General features: G+C 40.8%; 1 protein-coding gene across 7 annotated transcripts in view; it reads left to right on the forward strand.

Annotated features, from left to right (window-relative positions):
* The window catches only part of sobpa (sine oculis binding protein homolog (Drosophila) a), a 98,596-nt gene extending 80,513 nt beyond the window's left edge, over positions 1 to 18,083 (forward strand). For 5 of the 7 annotated variants that reach the window (XM_088625744.1, XM_088625749.1, XM_088625747.1 and 2 more), the window contains 2 exons: positions 111 to 2,145; positions 11,198 to 18,083. In XM_088625744.1, coding sequence (XP_088481870.1) covers positions 111 to 2,135 — 2,025 coding nt within the window. In that variant the 3' untranslated portion in view covers positions 2,136 to 2,145; positions 11,198 to 18,083. The remainder of the gene's footprint in view (positions 1 to 110; positions 2,146 to 11,197) is intronic. The other 2 variants (XM_088625746.1, XM_088625750.1) reach the window with 2 other exon arrangements.
* Positions 18,084 to 19,380: the final 1,297 nt, after the last annotated feature.

Genomic DNA, 19,380 nt, shown 5'->3' on the forward strand with positions numbered 1-19,380 from the left:
CAAGGAGATTAAAAAGGTGATTCTGTATGAATCCTTGTAGAATGAATATTTCCATTTAAGACTTTGTGAGTAATCATTTGCGTAATTTCTTCCTGTGTCGTATTTTCCAGGTATGTGATTGGTGCAAGCACATACGACATACGAAGGAATATCTGGACTTTGGAGCTGGAGAGAGAAGGCTTCAGTTCTGCAGTGCAAAATGTCTCAACCAGTACAAGATGGACATTTTCTATAAGGAGACTCAGGCCAACCTGCCAGCAGGCCTCTGTAACCCAGGGCACCCGCCAATGGAGAGCAAGCCCGAAAGCAGCAATTTGCAGCTGCTGACTCCAGATTCCTGGAACACTCCCCTGGGGGACCTGCGGCGGAAGGCTCCGTCTCCTGGCGCGTCCATGGCCGGCCACAACCAAGCACCCGGGCCTTCGGGCTCGGCCTCAGCTTCCCCCTCTGAAGCGACTGCCATCTGTTCCTCTGCCAAAATCCCCACTCCAGGCCCTAAGCCCCATGAGAGCCCTACTCTCCCCCCTCCTGTCCCTATCCCCGCCCCGCCCATGGGTGTCCCGTCTGGAAGTCCACCCATGGTGATGACCCATCGTGGGCCCATCCCCTTGCCCTTCTTCATGGATCACCCGATGTTACCGCAGATTCGTTCCCCATTCCTCCGTGCACCTCACACTCCCAGCCCGAACAGTCCCCTGCCAAACCCAATAATCCCTGGCATCGGTCCCCCCCCGCCCCCCAGGAACCTTGGCCCAACATCCAGCCCCATGCATAGGCCCATGCTGTCCCCACACATACACCCACCCACAACCCCCACAATGCCTGGTAACCCTCCAGGGTTGATGCCTCCCCATCCTGGTGCCCCCATGCCAGGCTTGCCCTTCCCGCCAGTCAACATGATGCCAAATGGCCACATGCCTATGCCACAAATGATGAACTTTGGTGTGCCATCGCTTGCCCCCCTGGTGCCACCCCCAACTTTGTTGGTGCCATACCCGGTCATTGTTCCTCTCCCAGTGCCCATCCCCATCCCTGTCCCCATCCCCTTCAACTCAAAGGCCTCAGCTGGTCTCCGTAACAACAGTGAGAACATCATTCCAAGCACATCCTCTGAGGCAGGTGAGTCCAAGGAAACCCGGCTTTTCTCTCCTGGCTCGCGAGGAGAGGCAAACACCAAACACAATTCTTCTAATGCCACCGAACTTTCCCCAGGGTTTTCAGGCCACCTGTTGAACCCATCCCCCCCTGAACAAGGAGGAAGGACTGAAGTGGTCGATTTGACTGTGAAAGCTGAGAGCGCGGTCAAGTCCAGGTTGTCCCTCACAAACTTGCCTGCTTTGCCACAAGATGGTGTCATAGACTTAACAGTGGGCCGCCGGTCCAGGCTTCAGCATGTCATTCAAAGGGCAGTGCCAAGCACTCAGGTGAAAGTCGAACACGAACCACCACACAGTGTCCTGAATCTGACTTTCTTGAGTGAGGACAAGAGGAACTGCAGTGGACTGGATGACGAGAGCAGAGACAGCTGCAGCCCTGTCGACCCTTTAGCTTTGCCCTGTAGCGACCCGGCTCACTGCGGGGCCCCTCCAGCCGTGCCGCCGCCGCCGCCGCCGCCGCCGCCGCAGCAGCAGCACACTCTGATGTCAAGCAGCTCAGGGCCAGAGCCCAGCCCGGCTGCCGTGTGCAATGTCATCGTGAATGGCACAAAGACCCCGGACTCAACCAGCAAGAGCGCCTCCTCGGAGCAGCGTCCAGAGCCCAGGAAAACGGCCCAGCAGCTCCCGCCGGAAGAGCCGGCGGTGAGCGAACTCGAGTCAGTGAAGGAGAACAACTGCACGGGGGCTGGCGGCTTCCAGATGGAGCTGGACACAGGTAAGAAGGTTTCATCAGAGGAGCCGTTGGGCAGTGGGGACAAACAGGACCCCAACCTGAACAACCCAGCTGACGAGGACCACGCCTACGCCCTGCGCATGTTGCCCAAGGCCGGCTGTGTCATTCAGCCTGTGCCAAAGCCCACAGAAAAGACTGCCATCACACCCTGCATCATCTCCGCACCCCTGCTCAGCACAGGACCTGAGGACATTGAGCCACCACTAAAGAGGAGGTGCCTACGAATTCGCAATCAGAACAAATAAAGTAAAAAAGGTTGGTCTCATTGCATACCTACAGTTTCCACGCAGGGCATCTCTATGCTGGTGCAGTGGTGTATTTCAACACTTCCTGCACTCAGTTAAGGGGAGGTTTTAACCCAGCATTCGGTTCATTTACCAGCTGCCTACCCACAAACGTCACTGGGATATTTTATCCTTAATAATGGTAAATATTTCGATTGTAAGAAATAGAGTTTTTATATTAGTAACTTTTCTGTTTATATGCTACTTTTTACAATATTTATCATGTGCCAAATGTTGCTTGTGGCACGTACAGTACATTTAGATGTCCTGCAAATGGTGTCAGTAGTGGAAATTTACCTCTACAAATGTTAGACTTGTTATGAACTTGCTGTTGCAGTTGTTTTCTAGTGTTTCCATCTGAATAGTACCTGGTGTGTTTTTCAGGCTTGTTTGTGGTAGTTCAGAACTGCTTTTCCTCCCCCTTTTTGAAGGAACTTCATTTACATAGTTTTGCATTTGTAAGTAAAAGGCATCCCTTTAACTGACATTAATCAAATAAATATGAAACCTTGTACTGTCTGTTTGAGGAAATTTAAAAGAGATTTTTTGAAAGATGTGGAGTACAGTATGTACAATTTGGGGTTTGGAAATTGTAGGGTGTCACATTCAAGCAACTGTGGCACCCTGTAAGTGGACAAATGATGTTATTCCACAAAGCTACATGCTCAGCCATTCTTTGAAGGATGGCAGAAATATGTAGAACAGTATGTTGTAGATAACTTAATAAATAACCCTGGAAAGCTTACAAAACGTTTTGCTCTGTGTGCTTATCAAAATGTATGTTCTTGAAGGTCTGAAAGGCCACTTCCCACAAATTCAAGGTGCAAACATCTCTTCATTCTTAATATCCAGTTGTCTAGAAGTCTCCGAGGTGGCTGATGAATATGTACCTCCTGCAGGTTCTTGCCAGATTGTTATTGGTTGGATTTGAATTCCATACCTTTTAAATCACAGATGACTGGAGGCTTGAGCTGACAGAACCTTGACATTGTGCAGTCACAGAACAAGGGAATCCGGATGTTATTTGCAGAAGAGGGTTATTAAGCCCTTTGCTAACACACAATGCCTTTTGTGTGGTAGACATTTGTTGCATGGATTGAAAGCATTGCTGTACTTATGGAAAGCATGTAGCCAGGGAGTTATTGTGAGGAAACAATGAAACATGAAAGGAGGTACTGAATCCCATGAAAAGCGAATGCTGCATAGCTCAGAAGCTAAAGTGACAATATGCAAATTAGCTACAAATAGCAAGGTTCCTTCTAAGGTTACAAAAAAGACATAAAATACAGAAACTGCCTTTTGTCTAGTTTCATTTTACTACAGGCCCATGTTAAGGTATGGTAGTTAGTTTAAAATGTTTAGCACTAAGTTTTATACTAATTTTATTTATAAGTCTTTACTTGCTCCTTTCAAAAAGTAGCTCGAACAAATCAACACTTAAACAGACCTGCTTTGTGAAACAACTGTTTTACCTGAAATTTCGATTGTCTGCTGCACAATCACGTTATCACCATGCTTTGTGAACACCGTTAGAATAAGCAGCAACAGCAACTGGATTTTTGCTTCCTTTCTTAAAACAAAATTAATATAAGAGATGTTTTCTTGCAAAACAAGCTCCTGTGGAAACAGGTGCACAAAAAAAAAGACTTTTAACATAGTTAACACGGTGGACTGGTGTGTTGTGTATATAAATGTTTATAATGCATTGTTTTTAGGTGGGGTAATGTAGAAACATGGTGATAGAATAATATTACAGAACTGCACACCACACTTAGTGGCCAAACAACCATTTGATTACATGATCTGCCTTAAAAGATTACTTGTTTTTTTATACACACGTATCTGATTAAAAACCAACTGCCAGATTTAGGTGATTTAACAATGTTCCCATTTTAACTGCTAGAAAAAAGAACCTCGTTTTTAATATGAACTTCCCCATGGGTGCCCTTCCCAGATGAACTCAGAGTGGAGACACCTCCCTCCCGCTGACTCACAGTTAATGTCAGATTTGGAAACGGTTCCTTATTGTTGACTGCTGTCCTCCTAGATGTGACTTTATTCCAGCAGAATAACTTCTGACCCGCACAACACTGACAGCCCAGGCTTCAGCAGTGCATTATTACAAACTCCTCCACCTACTGAATTTCTTTAATGGTCTGTAGCGACATATGTGATGAACTTCCTACAGGGGCCGCAGAATGATATTTCTTTGGTCATTTTAGCTCTTTTAGTATCCCTTAGCAACCACAGCACATGAAATCACAGCATATTGCCAATAATAACCACAGGAAGCATTTTGTTCTTGTAATTTGATCGGAAGGTTTGACTTAAGAGGCCCTTTAAAAGATTCGTTTGCTTCTCGTAGTGAATGTATAACAGTGTTTTTTAACAGCGTCATAAGTCTTTGCAGTTAAAGTCTTTAAATAAGCCCTGAAATTAGGCAACAGCAGCCAAGTCAGGAATTTCGTGTCAGGAAACACTTAAACTTTGTCTCATTTTCTCTGTTCTTGTTTTGCACTTTTTATTGCAATAGGTGTAACACTATCTATGTGGGTACATGCCGTTTAAACGAATGCAGATTTGGTGTGCAGTGTGAAAGAATACCAAGTCTTTGCCAAGCTCTTCATCCTGTTGGAGACTCCTGAAATTTTAAACCATGTATGCACTATATTAAAAAAACCACTTCAGTACATTTCCACTTAACAGATAACAGATAAGCCTATTTTCTTATCGTATTCATCCTTGCATTGAAATGTTTTGAGAATGCAATGGCTTTCAGAATGGACTGGCAGAACAATTTACTGAACTCAAAAACATGCATCATGCCTGTGTTAAAATGAGTCACTGGCCCCACCTCAGTATTACTGAATCTCACTCTGCCTTCCATACAGACCTTTGTCTTATTTAAGGATTTATCTGTGCTGTGTTTGCTGTGTTTCAAATTTTGTTTCTTGTTGCAGAACTGCTGGGCTTCAGTTGACAACATAGTTTGACATCTTTAATAATTATCTGTGGTCTTATTCAAACATTGTAGCATTGATTATGACAAAATGTGCAACAGAAACTGTGGGAAGGCCACCTCTTCTTGTGGCCTGTTGTAAAGCCACCTTTGTTAGTTTGCACAGTACCTGAATCTGCAGTACTTGTGTGTGTTGTACAGAGAAGACATTTATTTCAAGTGAACAGTCCTCAGCAACAAGACCTTCAAGAACTTTTAGATTTTCGCAAGTCGAGTACATTTGGTGATGCAGATCAGTTTGTATGGCAATGCAGATAATACCATGCAAAAACTTGTAATGAGCCCACAGAGACATTTCAGAATTTTGAAATTGGGATATTGAAAAAGGTACCTGCAGTGTTTAAAGTAGCTCATTTCATGCAGTTCAACTTTGCTTGGATCTTTTGATCAGGTAGTATACTTGCAAAAAACTTTTTTTTTTCCTGTACAAAGTGCAGTGTTACAATATTTACATATTCAGTGTAAAAACTGCATATGAACTGAGAGACTTCTGCATGCTGTCTTTCAAATATTTCCTAATACTCTACAAACAAGCTTGTGGATGAAACATCAAGTTCAAGTTCAAGTTTATTGTCATTATACTCATATACAGGTATATGGTATAACGAAATACTATTTAGCTAGCTCTCGGACGATAAGTAGTACAAAGAAAAAAAAACAACAATACAATTGTATAACAAAAGAAAGACATAGACAACAGTGTGCAAAAATAACAACTGGCAATGCGCAAAACAACAAAAAGGTAACAGGTAATGTGCAAAAACAACATCAGATGTGCAAAAACATGCATCAACAGAATGAAATAAAGGGATAGAAATTATGGGGAGTGAGCTTTTTGACATGTAAGGCAGAGGTAGATTTCAATGTGTGTTTGAGTTTTTGGTAAGAAAGAAGACACTGTGAGGTTCAGATCATAGGTGAGAGGTGAGGTGAGAGTCAGAGAGGCTGGGAGTTTAATAGTTTGATAGTGCGGGGGTAAAAACTGTCTCTGAGTCTGGTAGTCCGGGCCTGAATGCTCCAGTACCGTTTTCCAGATGGTAGAGGGTCATACAGTCTGTAGCTGGGGTGTGTGGGGTCTTTGATGATGGAATATTGTATTAATTTCTGGGGGTTTTTTGCACTAGGTTTCCTTGTTTAAGCCTTGAGAGGTCTGACCCTTAGTGAGGTGTTAGTGAGATAACACCTCTGCTGACTAATGCTGTATCATAAAATCCTCTCTGGAATCAGAAAGGCCATATCCTCAAAACAAATGCCACTCTGGAAAAACCAAAGCAATATTACTTGCCTGACCCACCCCCAAAAAATCTCTTGTTTTGATATTTTGGCTGTGAGGGTAAGATACCTCCTACAGTGCCAGCAGATTGTGCTTTAATACACTAAACAGCACCGGACCTAAAAACATAAATGTCCTCTCACTCAGATTCAACTGACTCCAGCGCCAATTTCTGCCCGGAGCGAGTGACTGACCTTGTTCACATCACTGGTTACAATTTAAGAAATGAAACAATGGAAAAAGCCAGTCTGTGCATGACTTGTGAGCTTTAAGATGTTGCTAAAAGACACTAAGGTACTGTATTCACAGCAGACACCCTTTTACACAGCAAGTGTCATCATCTGTCACACTGAGATTGGAGTAATCTTTCTCTTCTATCCTGACAAATGTATTAATTTTATTTTATTTTAACACGGCAATGCATTCTTTGGGAACTGAAGAGAACTGCATGCAGTCAGTTTTGCATTGCTGTCAGGACACCTAGTTTCTGATTCTATGTGAATTTCTTACACAATGTCTTTCTTTCTGAATTCCTTTTTTCAGCCGTAGAAAGGGTAATGTGTCACCTCCAGTGTAGTTCAGCTCATGAGAATCTATCGTCATTGCACTTGATATATTCTGTCTTTTCCTTGCACAGGACAAACCCACAAAATGTGATCACTAATAATTGTAGTTGACTGCAAACACAAACAAAAAGAATTGTGCTCCTAAATGATGTTTGTAGACTTGGAAATTCAACATCTTAATTAACAGCCCTTAAACAGTCTAAAATGGCATCTACTCTCCAGTATCATCTGTCACACTTCCACTAGTTCTGCCCTATTTCACTTTTCTTGTGTGGATTCACCACAAAGCTATTTTTCACCACAGAAACCTTATCTCCCCTCTTCTTTTAAACATAAACAGCTGTAACACATGGTGCATACCAGCTAAGATGCGATTTTGTTTGCTGAGCACGACTGTCGGATTCCTCAAAAAAACTAATTTGTTTTCAGAGATATTAGAAATAAAAGGTAATATGTGAAGAGAGAAAGGCATTAGGTAAGTATTGCTTGCAACAGATGGTAGAAAGCTGCTGCAGAACACAGAAGGTGAAGAATAACAAGCTTTGTTTTAAGAGACCTTCATCTCATTCCTTCGGTGGTCTCTTAAAAAGGTTCTCATGACAAAGACATACGAAATATGTTACTTTATGTTTGATGATGTTCAGGTGTGGGGAAAGCAACACACTGATGCTTTGAACATTTTTTTTTGAAAACAAGAAGTGCGATTTCATGACATGTCAGTTCCTTAAGGTAGAAAGGTACTATATTTAGTAGCTGACCTGTTTGTCATTGTTGCTTCACACATGCCCGTAGCACTGTAGTGTATGACACTTTAATAAGTCGCTGCAATCCCCTCACACTGAATATCTCTTCAGATAAATATGGGGCTGTCTAGTATACAATTGATGTACATGTCCCCAGATCACATAAAAAAAGGACAATCTCTGTTGGGGCTGTGGATTCTGTAACATTCTCTTTGCTGTCAAAACTGTTGGGCAGACGAACATAGTATGTACTTGAGCCTAGAGACTTACAAGGCTAGAGCTTGTCCTGGCTTCTGTAGTGTTAAGCAGACTGAGGGCTCATGACTCCCCACTGGATGGAGTCCTGAGCTCCCCATTACGTAGCAGAGTGGACTTAAGCAGTCAGGGTGAGGTACAGTACCTTGCTTAAAAACACAACAGCAGTGTCTTCAAATATCAACCCTCCGGTTAGGAATCCTAAGCCCTAACTACTACTCATACTGTAAGAACATAAGAATGGTACAAATAAGAGAAGGTCATATGTCCCATCTTGCCTGTTTGGTAGTGAGTAGTTAACGGATCTGAAAGATCTCCTTCAGTTGTTTCTTGAAAGAAACCAGTGTTCCATAGACCCATAACCCTTAAAATGGCATCCATCGACACTATAACACCCCTCTCTCTATTTAGGCAGTACTGTAGTCCACTTTCTCAAAAGTAATAACTGCATTATTTTTGTCTCTCTGAAGTGTTTGCTTTGGTCTTGCTCGTGTCAGCAATCAACATGCCAGACTAGTTTGTGTTAACTATTCAGCCATCAAGTATGGGAATCAGTGTCATTTGTCCTTAGGCAATTGTCTTGAGACCTGAAAGACAATGATTTACAAAATGCATAGATTTTAAAAAATATATAGTTTTTTTAAAGATATTATTGCAATATGTTAAAAAAGAAAGAACAATTAAATGAATGAACATTAAAATTACACACGGTAACACTAATTCACAAAAATGCAGCTTTCTTTGTGTCTTTTACTGTCGTAGCAATGATTTACGTGTGTTCTCTGAAAGAATCAAGACTCGAGGGCCTGTAGTCCTCTGGATGGGACAACCTCCAGGCAGTAAAAAGTAAAAATGATATTTGGGCATCTGTAGTTGGATGAAACCCAACTAGCCAAAGGGATTAACTGAGAACATCACAAGTGTGATACCAAGTCATGTCACCAGCCAACTTCCCTAAGAAGCCGCATAATTGAACCATCACCATCAAGGGTGGAGCTCAGATTAATGCCCGTGCGGGTGTGATGACATCAGTGAGGGACAACCGCTCTAACCGCTCCTGTAAATCATTGCAGAATTTGTAGCAGAAGAAATGTTACAAAAGAGGAGAATCCTTCCAGACCTGCTAGTCCATTTAGTCAATACCTTTGAGAACTGCGAATACCTGCATCAGGTCCACTCTTAGCTTTCTCTGTTCGAGAGTGAAAAGGTTCCGTTCCTTCGGCCTGTCAATGTAGAAGATTCCCTTGTCTGGACTCTGGATGTCTCTTGTATGACTACACATGCTGTGATCGCACTGTGGCCTGGTGGTCAGACGGGTCAGAGGAGACTGACCGTCGAAAAGTAAAAACATAAGTACTTATTCCAAATATACAATACCAAACCAAGAAGGCATTGCAATGGTGCAGTGGTCAGCACTGGTGCCTTGCAGTGCTTGGTTTCAATTCCTGGCCTGGGGTGCTCTCTGCATCTGCGTATGTGGGTTTTTTCTGATGATCTGATTTCTTCCTACAGTCCATAGGTTTATTGGCTTCTGGGAAGATTGGCCCCAGTATGTGTATGCATGTCTGTTTGTGTCTGTATCTACCTTGAAAATGAACTGGGATCCCATCCAGGGTGTACCTACCTTGCTTCCTGGAATAGGATCTGGCTCCCCTGCAACTGCTTTTTAGCTATTTTAAACTTTAAAAAATAGTAAGCAAGTATTGCAGTTATCACAGTGTTTATCTTGCTTAAAATAAAAGAGGAATGTAAGTCACAGCAAGTTAAACATTGAATTGGAAATCGCATATCTATTAAATAATGTATATCATGTAGGAAATAAAATTAAGGATTCACTCTCCTGTAGAAACTTTGCAACTATGTTATAAACTGTGGTTCTGTGAAGACATTATTATATGGTATCTGATTTACAATCTGTGAAACATACATACAGTATTGCTGTTGTTCACAATTTTAAACTTGAAATTGGTTGCAATGCCTAAATTTTAAATTCACGACTACTGAAATAAAAATAAGATTTACATTTAAAAATACCTAATACAATGTATGAAATGTTTATTTGAAATGAGTTGGAAGCCTTCAAATACTCAGGGTTGTGATCATTTACTGTATGTATTTTTATTTTAAAGCTGGAGAAGGTTTATGTAATATTGAGGGCTATGTGGCAATATGGTAATATACAGTAAATACCTTAGGCCACATGGTAATTTTTGACCTAAGGGTATTAGAAACTAGGTATCAGGTCTTAGAAACTAGAAGTCTTGAGTCTTTATGAGTACGATTTGGTAGTTTTCATCTGTGAACTGCTGCTACTGTGAATCTTAGCAATATGTTATCTGTAAATACTGTACAAGCTATTGAAGAATGGTTCATTAACATGTTGCTAAGAGCTTCAGTGTAGATGAAAGAGCAGGGAAGTTAGAGACAGAGTGGTGTGGTAAAGGATGGCATTTGCTGTATTGGAGAGCAGTTTTGAATTTAGTTTCAAAGTTGGGCCTGATTTGTGTCAATAGAGCAGTGTCAACAGAACTAGAGCTAAAACCAGCAGCTCAGTACAGCTAGTAAGAAATACAATCAGTATGTCGAAGACATCAGTAAGGTGCTACCTAGGACAGGTGCTAAAAATGGGTGAGATTGGGATAAAGGGTGACTCAAGCTCTCTGCCAGAGGAGGTATAAGGTGATAGAATCAAGGGGAAAATTAATTGAGTGGATTGTGGAGAAACAGTTGGATATTCATAAATAATGTTAAAGTGACACAGAGAAAGGTCTTTTTGTTAAAGGCACAGAAGTTGCAAGTGAATGAAACTCACTGTCCCATTGTGAGTTGACCACTTGACTCACCTATATTATTAAGATCTAGTGTAGGAGCTGATTAGCTGGTGGTGCTAAGGTGTTGTGGATAGGTGTTAACCCTTATCTTTGTGGTATACAACGTGAAGGGAATAAGATAATAAGATAATGTGTACAAACAGATGTTTCACTGTGACTGCTCCTGCTGGGGATTTTACAACCAATACATTTGTAGGGCTCTTGCATCAAAACTGCCTGCTCTGTTTCTGACTGTCTGAAATATAATTGCTTCTGACTATTTTACATCAAGTGCAGTTTCATCTCTTTTTCTACTAAAACAAAACAAGTGACCACTCCCTTTGCTTCTGCTTTCAGCTCTGATGAAAGGCAGTGTCCCACTGAAAGGATAAGTGAAGAGGTGCCACATCTCACTGCAGACACCAGCTGCCCTCCTTCCTCTCTCTCCTCTCCCAGTCAACCAGCAGTCAGGCCACCCCACGTTATCTCTGAATGGACAGGGCACTGCTCAGTGCCACCCATACCCACCCAGAGGTGTTTCTGTGACTCCAGCCCAGCAGCAGCAAGTACAGCATGTCTGCATCTTCTGCCCAGGACAAGAGTACTCGGATACTTGTGGAAGTCACCATTATGCCCCTTGGGACGTTCCTACTGCTGCCCTTGTCTTCTGTCTTGCCTGTTCTCTGAGCCCTGTACTTGTCTCCTGTTTGAATTTTACTTTTGGACCAATAAAGGTACTATTTCTCTCTGGTACTTTAGAAGCTCATGATAATTAGAGTCAGGGGCTGGAGGTTCTGAACTAATCCATGCTATCCTTATCGGATTACCTACCTTAAGATAAATGTTAAATATTGGGATCACAGGGGTATAGACTACCTTTGATGCACTTTGCAATGAAGCCTAAACATTATCTATTATCTTGAAAAGTAATACGTTTTCTCTTCTCCCATTACAAAGGCCTATATTGTTCTCATTTATTCGATGCTGTATCGCCATTGTTACATTTTGTTAGTCTGACCAAACCAAGAAGAACTGTGTAGAATTTGTGTTTCTGTGTTTCGCGTTTGACTGGGTGCCAAGAGAACTTGGTAAATGTTTGTTCTTCTCAGCTTTCTCTATTCCCCCCCGCCGATCCCCACTCCCCACCACCACCCCCACCCACTGGGAACTGAGTGATTGTTTGGAACCGAAGACCAAAAACTCCCCGAAGGTGTAAAACAATCCGAGGGGAATATTTGCTGGGCGTCATGGAGGAAAAAAAAAGGAACTGTGATGAAATTTCAACCTTGATGGCTTTCAGTGATCCAGGAAGTCAGGGAATCCATCTCTCCGTATGCAAAAGCCTTTCATGATAATTAGAATGGTACGGACAAACCAATGAAAATAAGAGGGGGAGAAAGTGAGAAGGAACCCCCATAGTCCCCTTTCACTGTTTACTTTTCTTGCTGTCATGGTAAAGAGAGAATGTGCAATTGAATCCTCATTCACTGGGTGGAGGATAACAGGGTAGAATGGAACTTGTGTGCACTTGTACAGATGTAGCCAGCAAGTCCAAAAGTACAATAGAGCATGCATGAGCTCCACTGGAAAGAGAAGGCCATTTTTTTTTGTATAAATCTGGAGTAGCAAAGCTCGATGGACAACGTTGTGTCACTGGACCTGCAGTAGGATTTGAGCAGAGTGATGCACTAGAGTAATTCTCCTGCTGTATTGTAAGTTAGTCACTGTTTCTAGTCATTACTAAAATCCCAATTTTGTAAAAGATCCAGTATTAAAAGATCCAGTATGACACTTCAAATGGCTTTGAAAAGCACCTTCTAGACAGGATGTTACAACTAAAGTGTTGGTTTAGACAGGGGTCATGTTACATCCTTTGACTTAGTGAAAAAAAGAAAACTGCATAGTGGTGTGTGTGTTTTGTTTAAAGAAGTATCACACCTGGACATATTTTATTTGTCATTAATGCATCTTTCTGTTGTAGGAACTGTTTAGGATGCTTGTATGTTTTATATATATATACGTATATGGTTGAAGATTATTGATCGATTACATGAATTATGAAATGTGCAATATAAGACAAACATTATTGTTTGAGGTAAAGATCCCCAAGTCAAAAAACTTAGTTATATAGTGTGTTGTGCACTGAGCATTCTCGTGCTGTGTGCTGGATGAGATCTTTCATTTTTCAATAATGTCCATCTGCCTGATTCTTTAAAAGACATTCACAAAATCAATCCAATGGATTTGTTCAGTGAAACACAAACCACAAGGCACACAGGGCAACTACAATAAAAAAGCATTTAAAACTGAGAACAGGAGGCACTTTTGTTACGCAAAGGGTTATAGGAGTTTTAAACAAGCAACCCAGGCATGTGGTCAAAATAGAAATCCTGGCATCCTTCAAGAAACAGCTGGATGAAATCCCTTGATTAATGTTACTGGCATCAAAACTAGCTGGGTAGGCCGAACGACCCTCTCTTATTTGTAACTCAGGTTTTCAGTCACACTAACGCATTGAACACATTAACACATTCTGCTCTTAAAGTTTGTTTCACTTGTTTATCGTTTCAAAAGTGAGAAAGACTATGAAAAGCTATACTAAGAGGGTTTCCCCAGTTAAAAACAATACCAATTCAGTATTTTCTGACAGTAAGTTATCCAAAGATAAGAATATAAAGAACACTAAGTACTGAGTCTAAACTGCATAGTAAACAAAATTTTATGTGACTCCTTACCTTAGCAACTCTTCTCTTATGGAAGTTATTGATAGAGTTTTGCTCCTGATATATGTTTATAACAATAAAAAAAATTGAGCCAAATTCAGCATATTTTAATATTTGCAGTACTTTATAAATAGAATTTACTGATGGCTTAACTATTGCATGTTCATTTGAAGCAGATATCTTATAATCTCTATTTGAAGGACTGTCAAAAAATGTGCTCTAAATAGTGGAATTTTGTTATCACAATGTCATTTTAGTGGGGAAATCTGATATAAGTGTGATTTTGTAAGCAATATGTCATTAGTGCATATATTTGAAGGTGCTTCTGCTAATAAGTTAAATTTCTCATTTGTATCTTGTCAGTTCCTGTCATAATTATAGGAGGCAAACCCATGCCTTTCTGCCTCAAGCAAAGGCCTGTGCATCTTAAGGTTCGTTATTAAGATACATCATTACACTTAACATTTTGTTTCTTTCCTTTGCTGCATGCAGCATACCCCAACAAACCTGTTCATGTCAACCAGAATCACAGACATGCTAAAGACTTGAACCCAGGACTGACTCATTTCTCCACCTCTGCCTTCTTGTCTTTCTTTCTACAAACGGGGGATTTCTGTACCCTTCGAAGCCAAGGCAGTGAACGCAACCTAATCCGTTCGTGCGCATTGATTTTTCTTTCTTTAGGAATTCGGTTTCATGTGGGTTTAATTGGGTTTTTTAGCTTTTCGGTCTAATTGTTACACGTTTCAGCCTTTCTCCTTTTAAAACTCTGGTCCGTCAGTTGCTCTTATTTTTCATGGTATAACTTTTCAGAAATTGTATATCTGCATAGCAACTCACAGCAGCCTGCCTGCGCCACGGTTTCAGGTGTCAGTGCGATGAAAAGAGCTCCCAGTCTAAGAGCTGGGCAGCACAGACTGTTCTGAAGTCACACAGCAGCTTGGTGCTGGCAGGCAGTTGTTCAGAGTTGGAGAGGTGCTACTCGTAGTGGATACAAGGTTTGTGTGCACAGGACAGGCAGATGTGACATTGCTAAACAAAGGATTTTTTTTTCTTTCTGTTTTTGCTGTTTTTTTTCCCCTGCCCTGTTAAATGCCAGCCTGTGTAACCAGAGCTCAGTGTCCAGATTAGAGATCGTTGAGTCAGATCAGTGGTGAAACCCAAACCTGTCTATGTTGATGGTGAGGCATTTAGGAGAGAGTTCTCTTATGCCAAGACGGGGATTCGATGTCACACTAATTATTGCTTCTACTTTTCTGTATTTTTCTGCCTCATAATTCCTTCTGTTTCAGCCAAGGTTTTAGCAAAAGGGTGTTTCCTCCAATCTCTCAGTTTCACATGTTTGAAATAGCACGTGAATTCAGTCCTGTGTTTAAAATCTTTATTGTAGAATTCTAGAATGTTACAGTATTAAAATTTGGATTTTTGGGGAGGGTAGGAGAATTAGTAAGAAACGAAAAGCAAACCTCCAGCTTTTAGTGCTTTGGTTTTTAATTGTTTGGAGGTGGGATTTTATTTAAATCAAGCAGTATAGAAGCCTTTAAAAAATGCCATTCCCCATCACTGTTGATTACACTAGGCCAGAGCCTTCTTTTGAAAAAAATGAAAGGAAAATGCCTTTCTGTCAGTGAGAAAGTGAGGATTCCCCACCATCCCTGTGTCATCCCCACTCTCCTGTGACATTTGTCACACTGCCAGCTGTCAGGCTGCTGCTCCCCACCATCACAGGCCTGCTGAAGACCTGGGTGGGTCTTCAGCCATTCGTTCAAGCAGTCATCAGGCTAGTGACAGTACACACAGGCCCACACAGAGGCCGGAGACCAGGCTTCGGCAACAAACGAGCTTGACGTCACTCCAACTGCAACTCACCAATCACCCTGTGGTTTCACGTGCCAACAGCAAGTCCTGCTTATTCGCCTCGTTCTTTCTTATAAAAGCGTTTTGCTGCTTCATATAGTTGCCGATGCCCAGTTCACAGAATAGTCCCCGTCTATCCACAGTGCTGTTTAGGACTAAGGTCATCAACACTGCTTTGCACCGAGGTGGAACACAACAATTCAAATACACCCATTTCCTTCTGCTTGCCACATCACAAAATGCTTTTCAGAGACCTCTCTGTTCATAACAATTCATGAAGTGTTAAAACACTGAATTGTGATTTTGGAAGAATTGTTAGATTTCTACTTTGCTGTGGAACCTACCGTAGCTTTGATAGACAAATAGATGTTGATTACCAACATTTTTCAAATATTTGTACCCAGTCTCTTTTTAAGTGTAAAGATGAAACAAGAGTTTGCAAGCTGTGCTTTCTCTATTTTTTCAATGTGTGCATGACCTTCCTCATCAAGTTGAGGTAAAGGATCAATCCTTGAAAAGTGATTATTGTAGACTTGTACTTAACAGCTGAGGAAGATTGTCCTTCGTTTCATAATACTGTTTTAGATGGAAGTGATCCAAATATCGATCTCTCCTTTTTTAGTCACTAAATCACGGAAATTTACATGGATGTATACAGTATTATCTTAAATTAGGTTCTCGTGAAATATCAATGCCAATGTTTAGGATAATCTTTGCTGTACATGAACATGATTTCCATGGCAAATCCCAGCTGGTGTCGGAAAGTGTCTTACATGCTACACAGAGGAAATGTACATATTGTAGAATGAAAACTACATGTGTCTTTATTTTAAGAATGATAACTTCACAGCAGGGCACATATGAGATTAGTAGTTTCCAGCTGTTCTGAGGTTTAAAATAAAGATGTTGGGAAGAGACCTGGTTTTCATTTAGAGTGACTGCATGGCAAAACGGAACAAGGGTTTATTGTATGTACACAGACACATTACGCCATTTTTTTTTAATTTCTGGAAATCTGTATGATAACAAGGATTTTTTTTAAATGACAATTGACCATAATCACCTGTCAAGTGAAATGTAGAAAATATCATTAATGTTTCAAAATGTTAAAATTAATACATGTCTTAGCATTGTATACAATTAAGTTCCTTAAAATGTGAATTATTTATAAACTTACTTTACTAGGCCTGATAGCTGCAGCTCCTTAACTTAAATAACCACATGGTGTCAGTATTGGTATCAGTGACCTGTTCAGTTTTATTAAGAAACCTGCTAGAAAAGCAAGGGTTTTTTATGGAACATTTTAACACAAATTCAGATTGGTATTTTATGACGTTATTAGGTTTTATTAAGAGTCTCTAAAGGATCTCGTTATTGTTTGAGGTGAATGGGCACTGATGGCTTTGAAATGTCACGCATGGATAAGATTGGTCACCCAAGCATTTTGAATATTGGCCCCTCTTGTCACTGGATTAAACCAGTTTAATCCAGTGATTCTGAATGTTCCATGTGGTTAGTACTGTTCAAGCATCCCAGTGTTTTTTTTCATACAGTATCACGGTTTGGAGACCTTTGCCAAAACCGGCTTTGTATTCTGCTTTTCAAATATATTTTAAAGGATCTGCTAGGACCTCTCAATCTTGTGCAGTCTAGCTCTAGCTGCTTTGATAACTAACAAATCATCAATGGCTGATTATTTTAAATTGATGCACGAGCCTTATAAAACAAGTTCTTCCCGCTAATAACAGGAATGTTTGAGCCCGTGTGTGTGTCATACTGGATCTTTGCCTTATCCTTCCCCAACTGTATCTTTCATAAACCCCGTCAACGAGTGAGCAGTGTGGCTTCTGGAATATCATTCTAAGCGTTTACCACATTACATGTGAACTTGCGAGTTCTAGAAGGCAAATCTGTACAGTATTTGGAGGTAAAAACAAAATGAAAGGAATTCCTCCCTTAAACGGCAGTACACATCGTGTTACAGTCAGGTAGGTTCAAATCATTCTGAAGGTGGTTAACAGCCTGTATTATGCAACAAGTACCTTCCCAGTCCAGTGAAGTCTGTGACGTTAAAAAAAAACGAGAAGTTTAAAAACTTTTTTTATTGTTACTTTTCAAAGGTGAACTGAAATGCTGCCTTAATTTATCGCTTGTGTATTCTACTGTTCTGATAATGCTCGCTTCTTCTTGTTTAAAACCCACTTTGTAAAAAAAAACAAACTGATTTGGTATCTTGCTAGTGTTGATGTATAGATTCTCAGCTGTTCTGTGACTTGTATGACCCAGAAATTTTGCTACAGGTTCACCCATGCCCACCCCCACTTACATGTAAATTTGACCTTGTGGTGGTTTCTATACCTTTTTTGTGTACTTGCAGAACATTTTATAGTATTATTTATTATTGACAAGTGTTTGCATTTGCAAATCAATAAAATAAAACGTTCATGGGCTCAGCATTTGCAACATAGTTGCACAAGTATTGTGAGAAGAATGACATGCTGTTCTCACAAAAATAAAAAAGGACAGAACCCCTCATTCTTTTATTAAAATGTTACTTTGACTTGTCACAAATTCTGCTTTAAAAGTATCATTTTTGTGTTGTAACAGTATTTGTTTTACCCAGTGAATTGCATATGAACACAATAAAATAGAGCCACACATTACTTTTCTTTTTTCACTTCTGGTTTCATTATTGCTTCTTACCCGTGATAAAGTATCAATCTATCAAATGTGTGTGATGAATATGGGGACCCAGCTATAGGACATTTTCCATATTACACTTCAGTGTTTAATAATGCTCATGTGATCCATCAATGGCTTATTGCTGAAAGCAAAGCTTTCACACACTACCAAGCCTGTGCCAGAGATCAAGGCTTTCAAAAGAGGATTTTCATATTGTGTGGTAATTATTAACATCATGTGTAACAAAATAATATTCTTCATAGTCTTATTATTTAATACTGTAATACCAAGAGACAGTAGCTCCCAAGTAGCAATTCCCAAAGCAAAAAAAAACTTTTTTAAAAAAGCTTATGTGCAAGTGAGCATTATCACCTGCATCTCCTCCCAGATGTGGTGACATTTTAATAGGCCCTTTACTTCCCACTGGTCCGACAGAACACTGCTGGAGCTGGTTGCTGGTCTGTATAAGGGAATCCTCATAGATTGCAGAGCTCCTTCCAACCCACTCACCCACACATCAAATCTGTTAAGAGTGGGACTTCCGATCATTGAAAGAAATCACAGATGGAACTTGTGTTTGTTTTAACCAAAAAGACTAAGGCACTGCCTCCCCCCAAAAATGAGGATCTTAACCTCATCTATAAATGCTTTCCAAAAGCAAAACTTCAACCAACGATGAAATCCGCTTTGTGGCACGAACTGCTGAATTGCGAGATTGTGAATCCTTACCTGCAGTTCAGGGTTTCTGCCAGCAGATGACAGGCGTTCTCCGGCACTATTCCTCTACAGCAAGGAGGAGTGCTCCACGAAGAATGAATTCATTCTGTCATTTCTACCCAGGTACGGTAAATATGATATTACAGTTGTTTTGCCAATTTGTAGAAAGGGGTAATGACAGTTATCACAATAATGATAACCGTTGTAACCGTTTTTTTTTCCCCAGCACTGGAAAAGAATTGCTGTCTTCAGCCGTCCCAATCACTTAATGGAATTCAGAATTCAGATCTTGCGACCTTGCAGAACTATACACACTGGAAAGGTCTTCTACGAGAGGACAGGTCTCCTGAACCTCCCTTTTACTTCAAGTGGTTAAACATTTTCTCATTTTTATACCTGCCGGCACAATTGTTATACTTCCAGAGATGAAGTGGATCTCCATTTACAGTATATGCAAAGTGCTTGGCATGCCTCTGGAATAAAAGAACTGCATTTTTTTATTAACTGCACGAAACACAAGGATATCCATTGTGGGAGCCTGCCTGCTGGATTAATATACAG

Source organism: Lepisosteus platostomus, chromosome 3, assembly GCF_059453375.1.
Source record: "Lepisosteus platostomus isolate fLepPlt1 chromosome 3, fLepPlt1.hap1, whole genome shotgun sequence".
NCBI classification, from domain to species: Eukaryota; Metazoa; Chordata; class Actinopteri; order Semionotiformes; family Lepisosteidae; genus Lepisosteus; species Lepisosteus platostomus.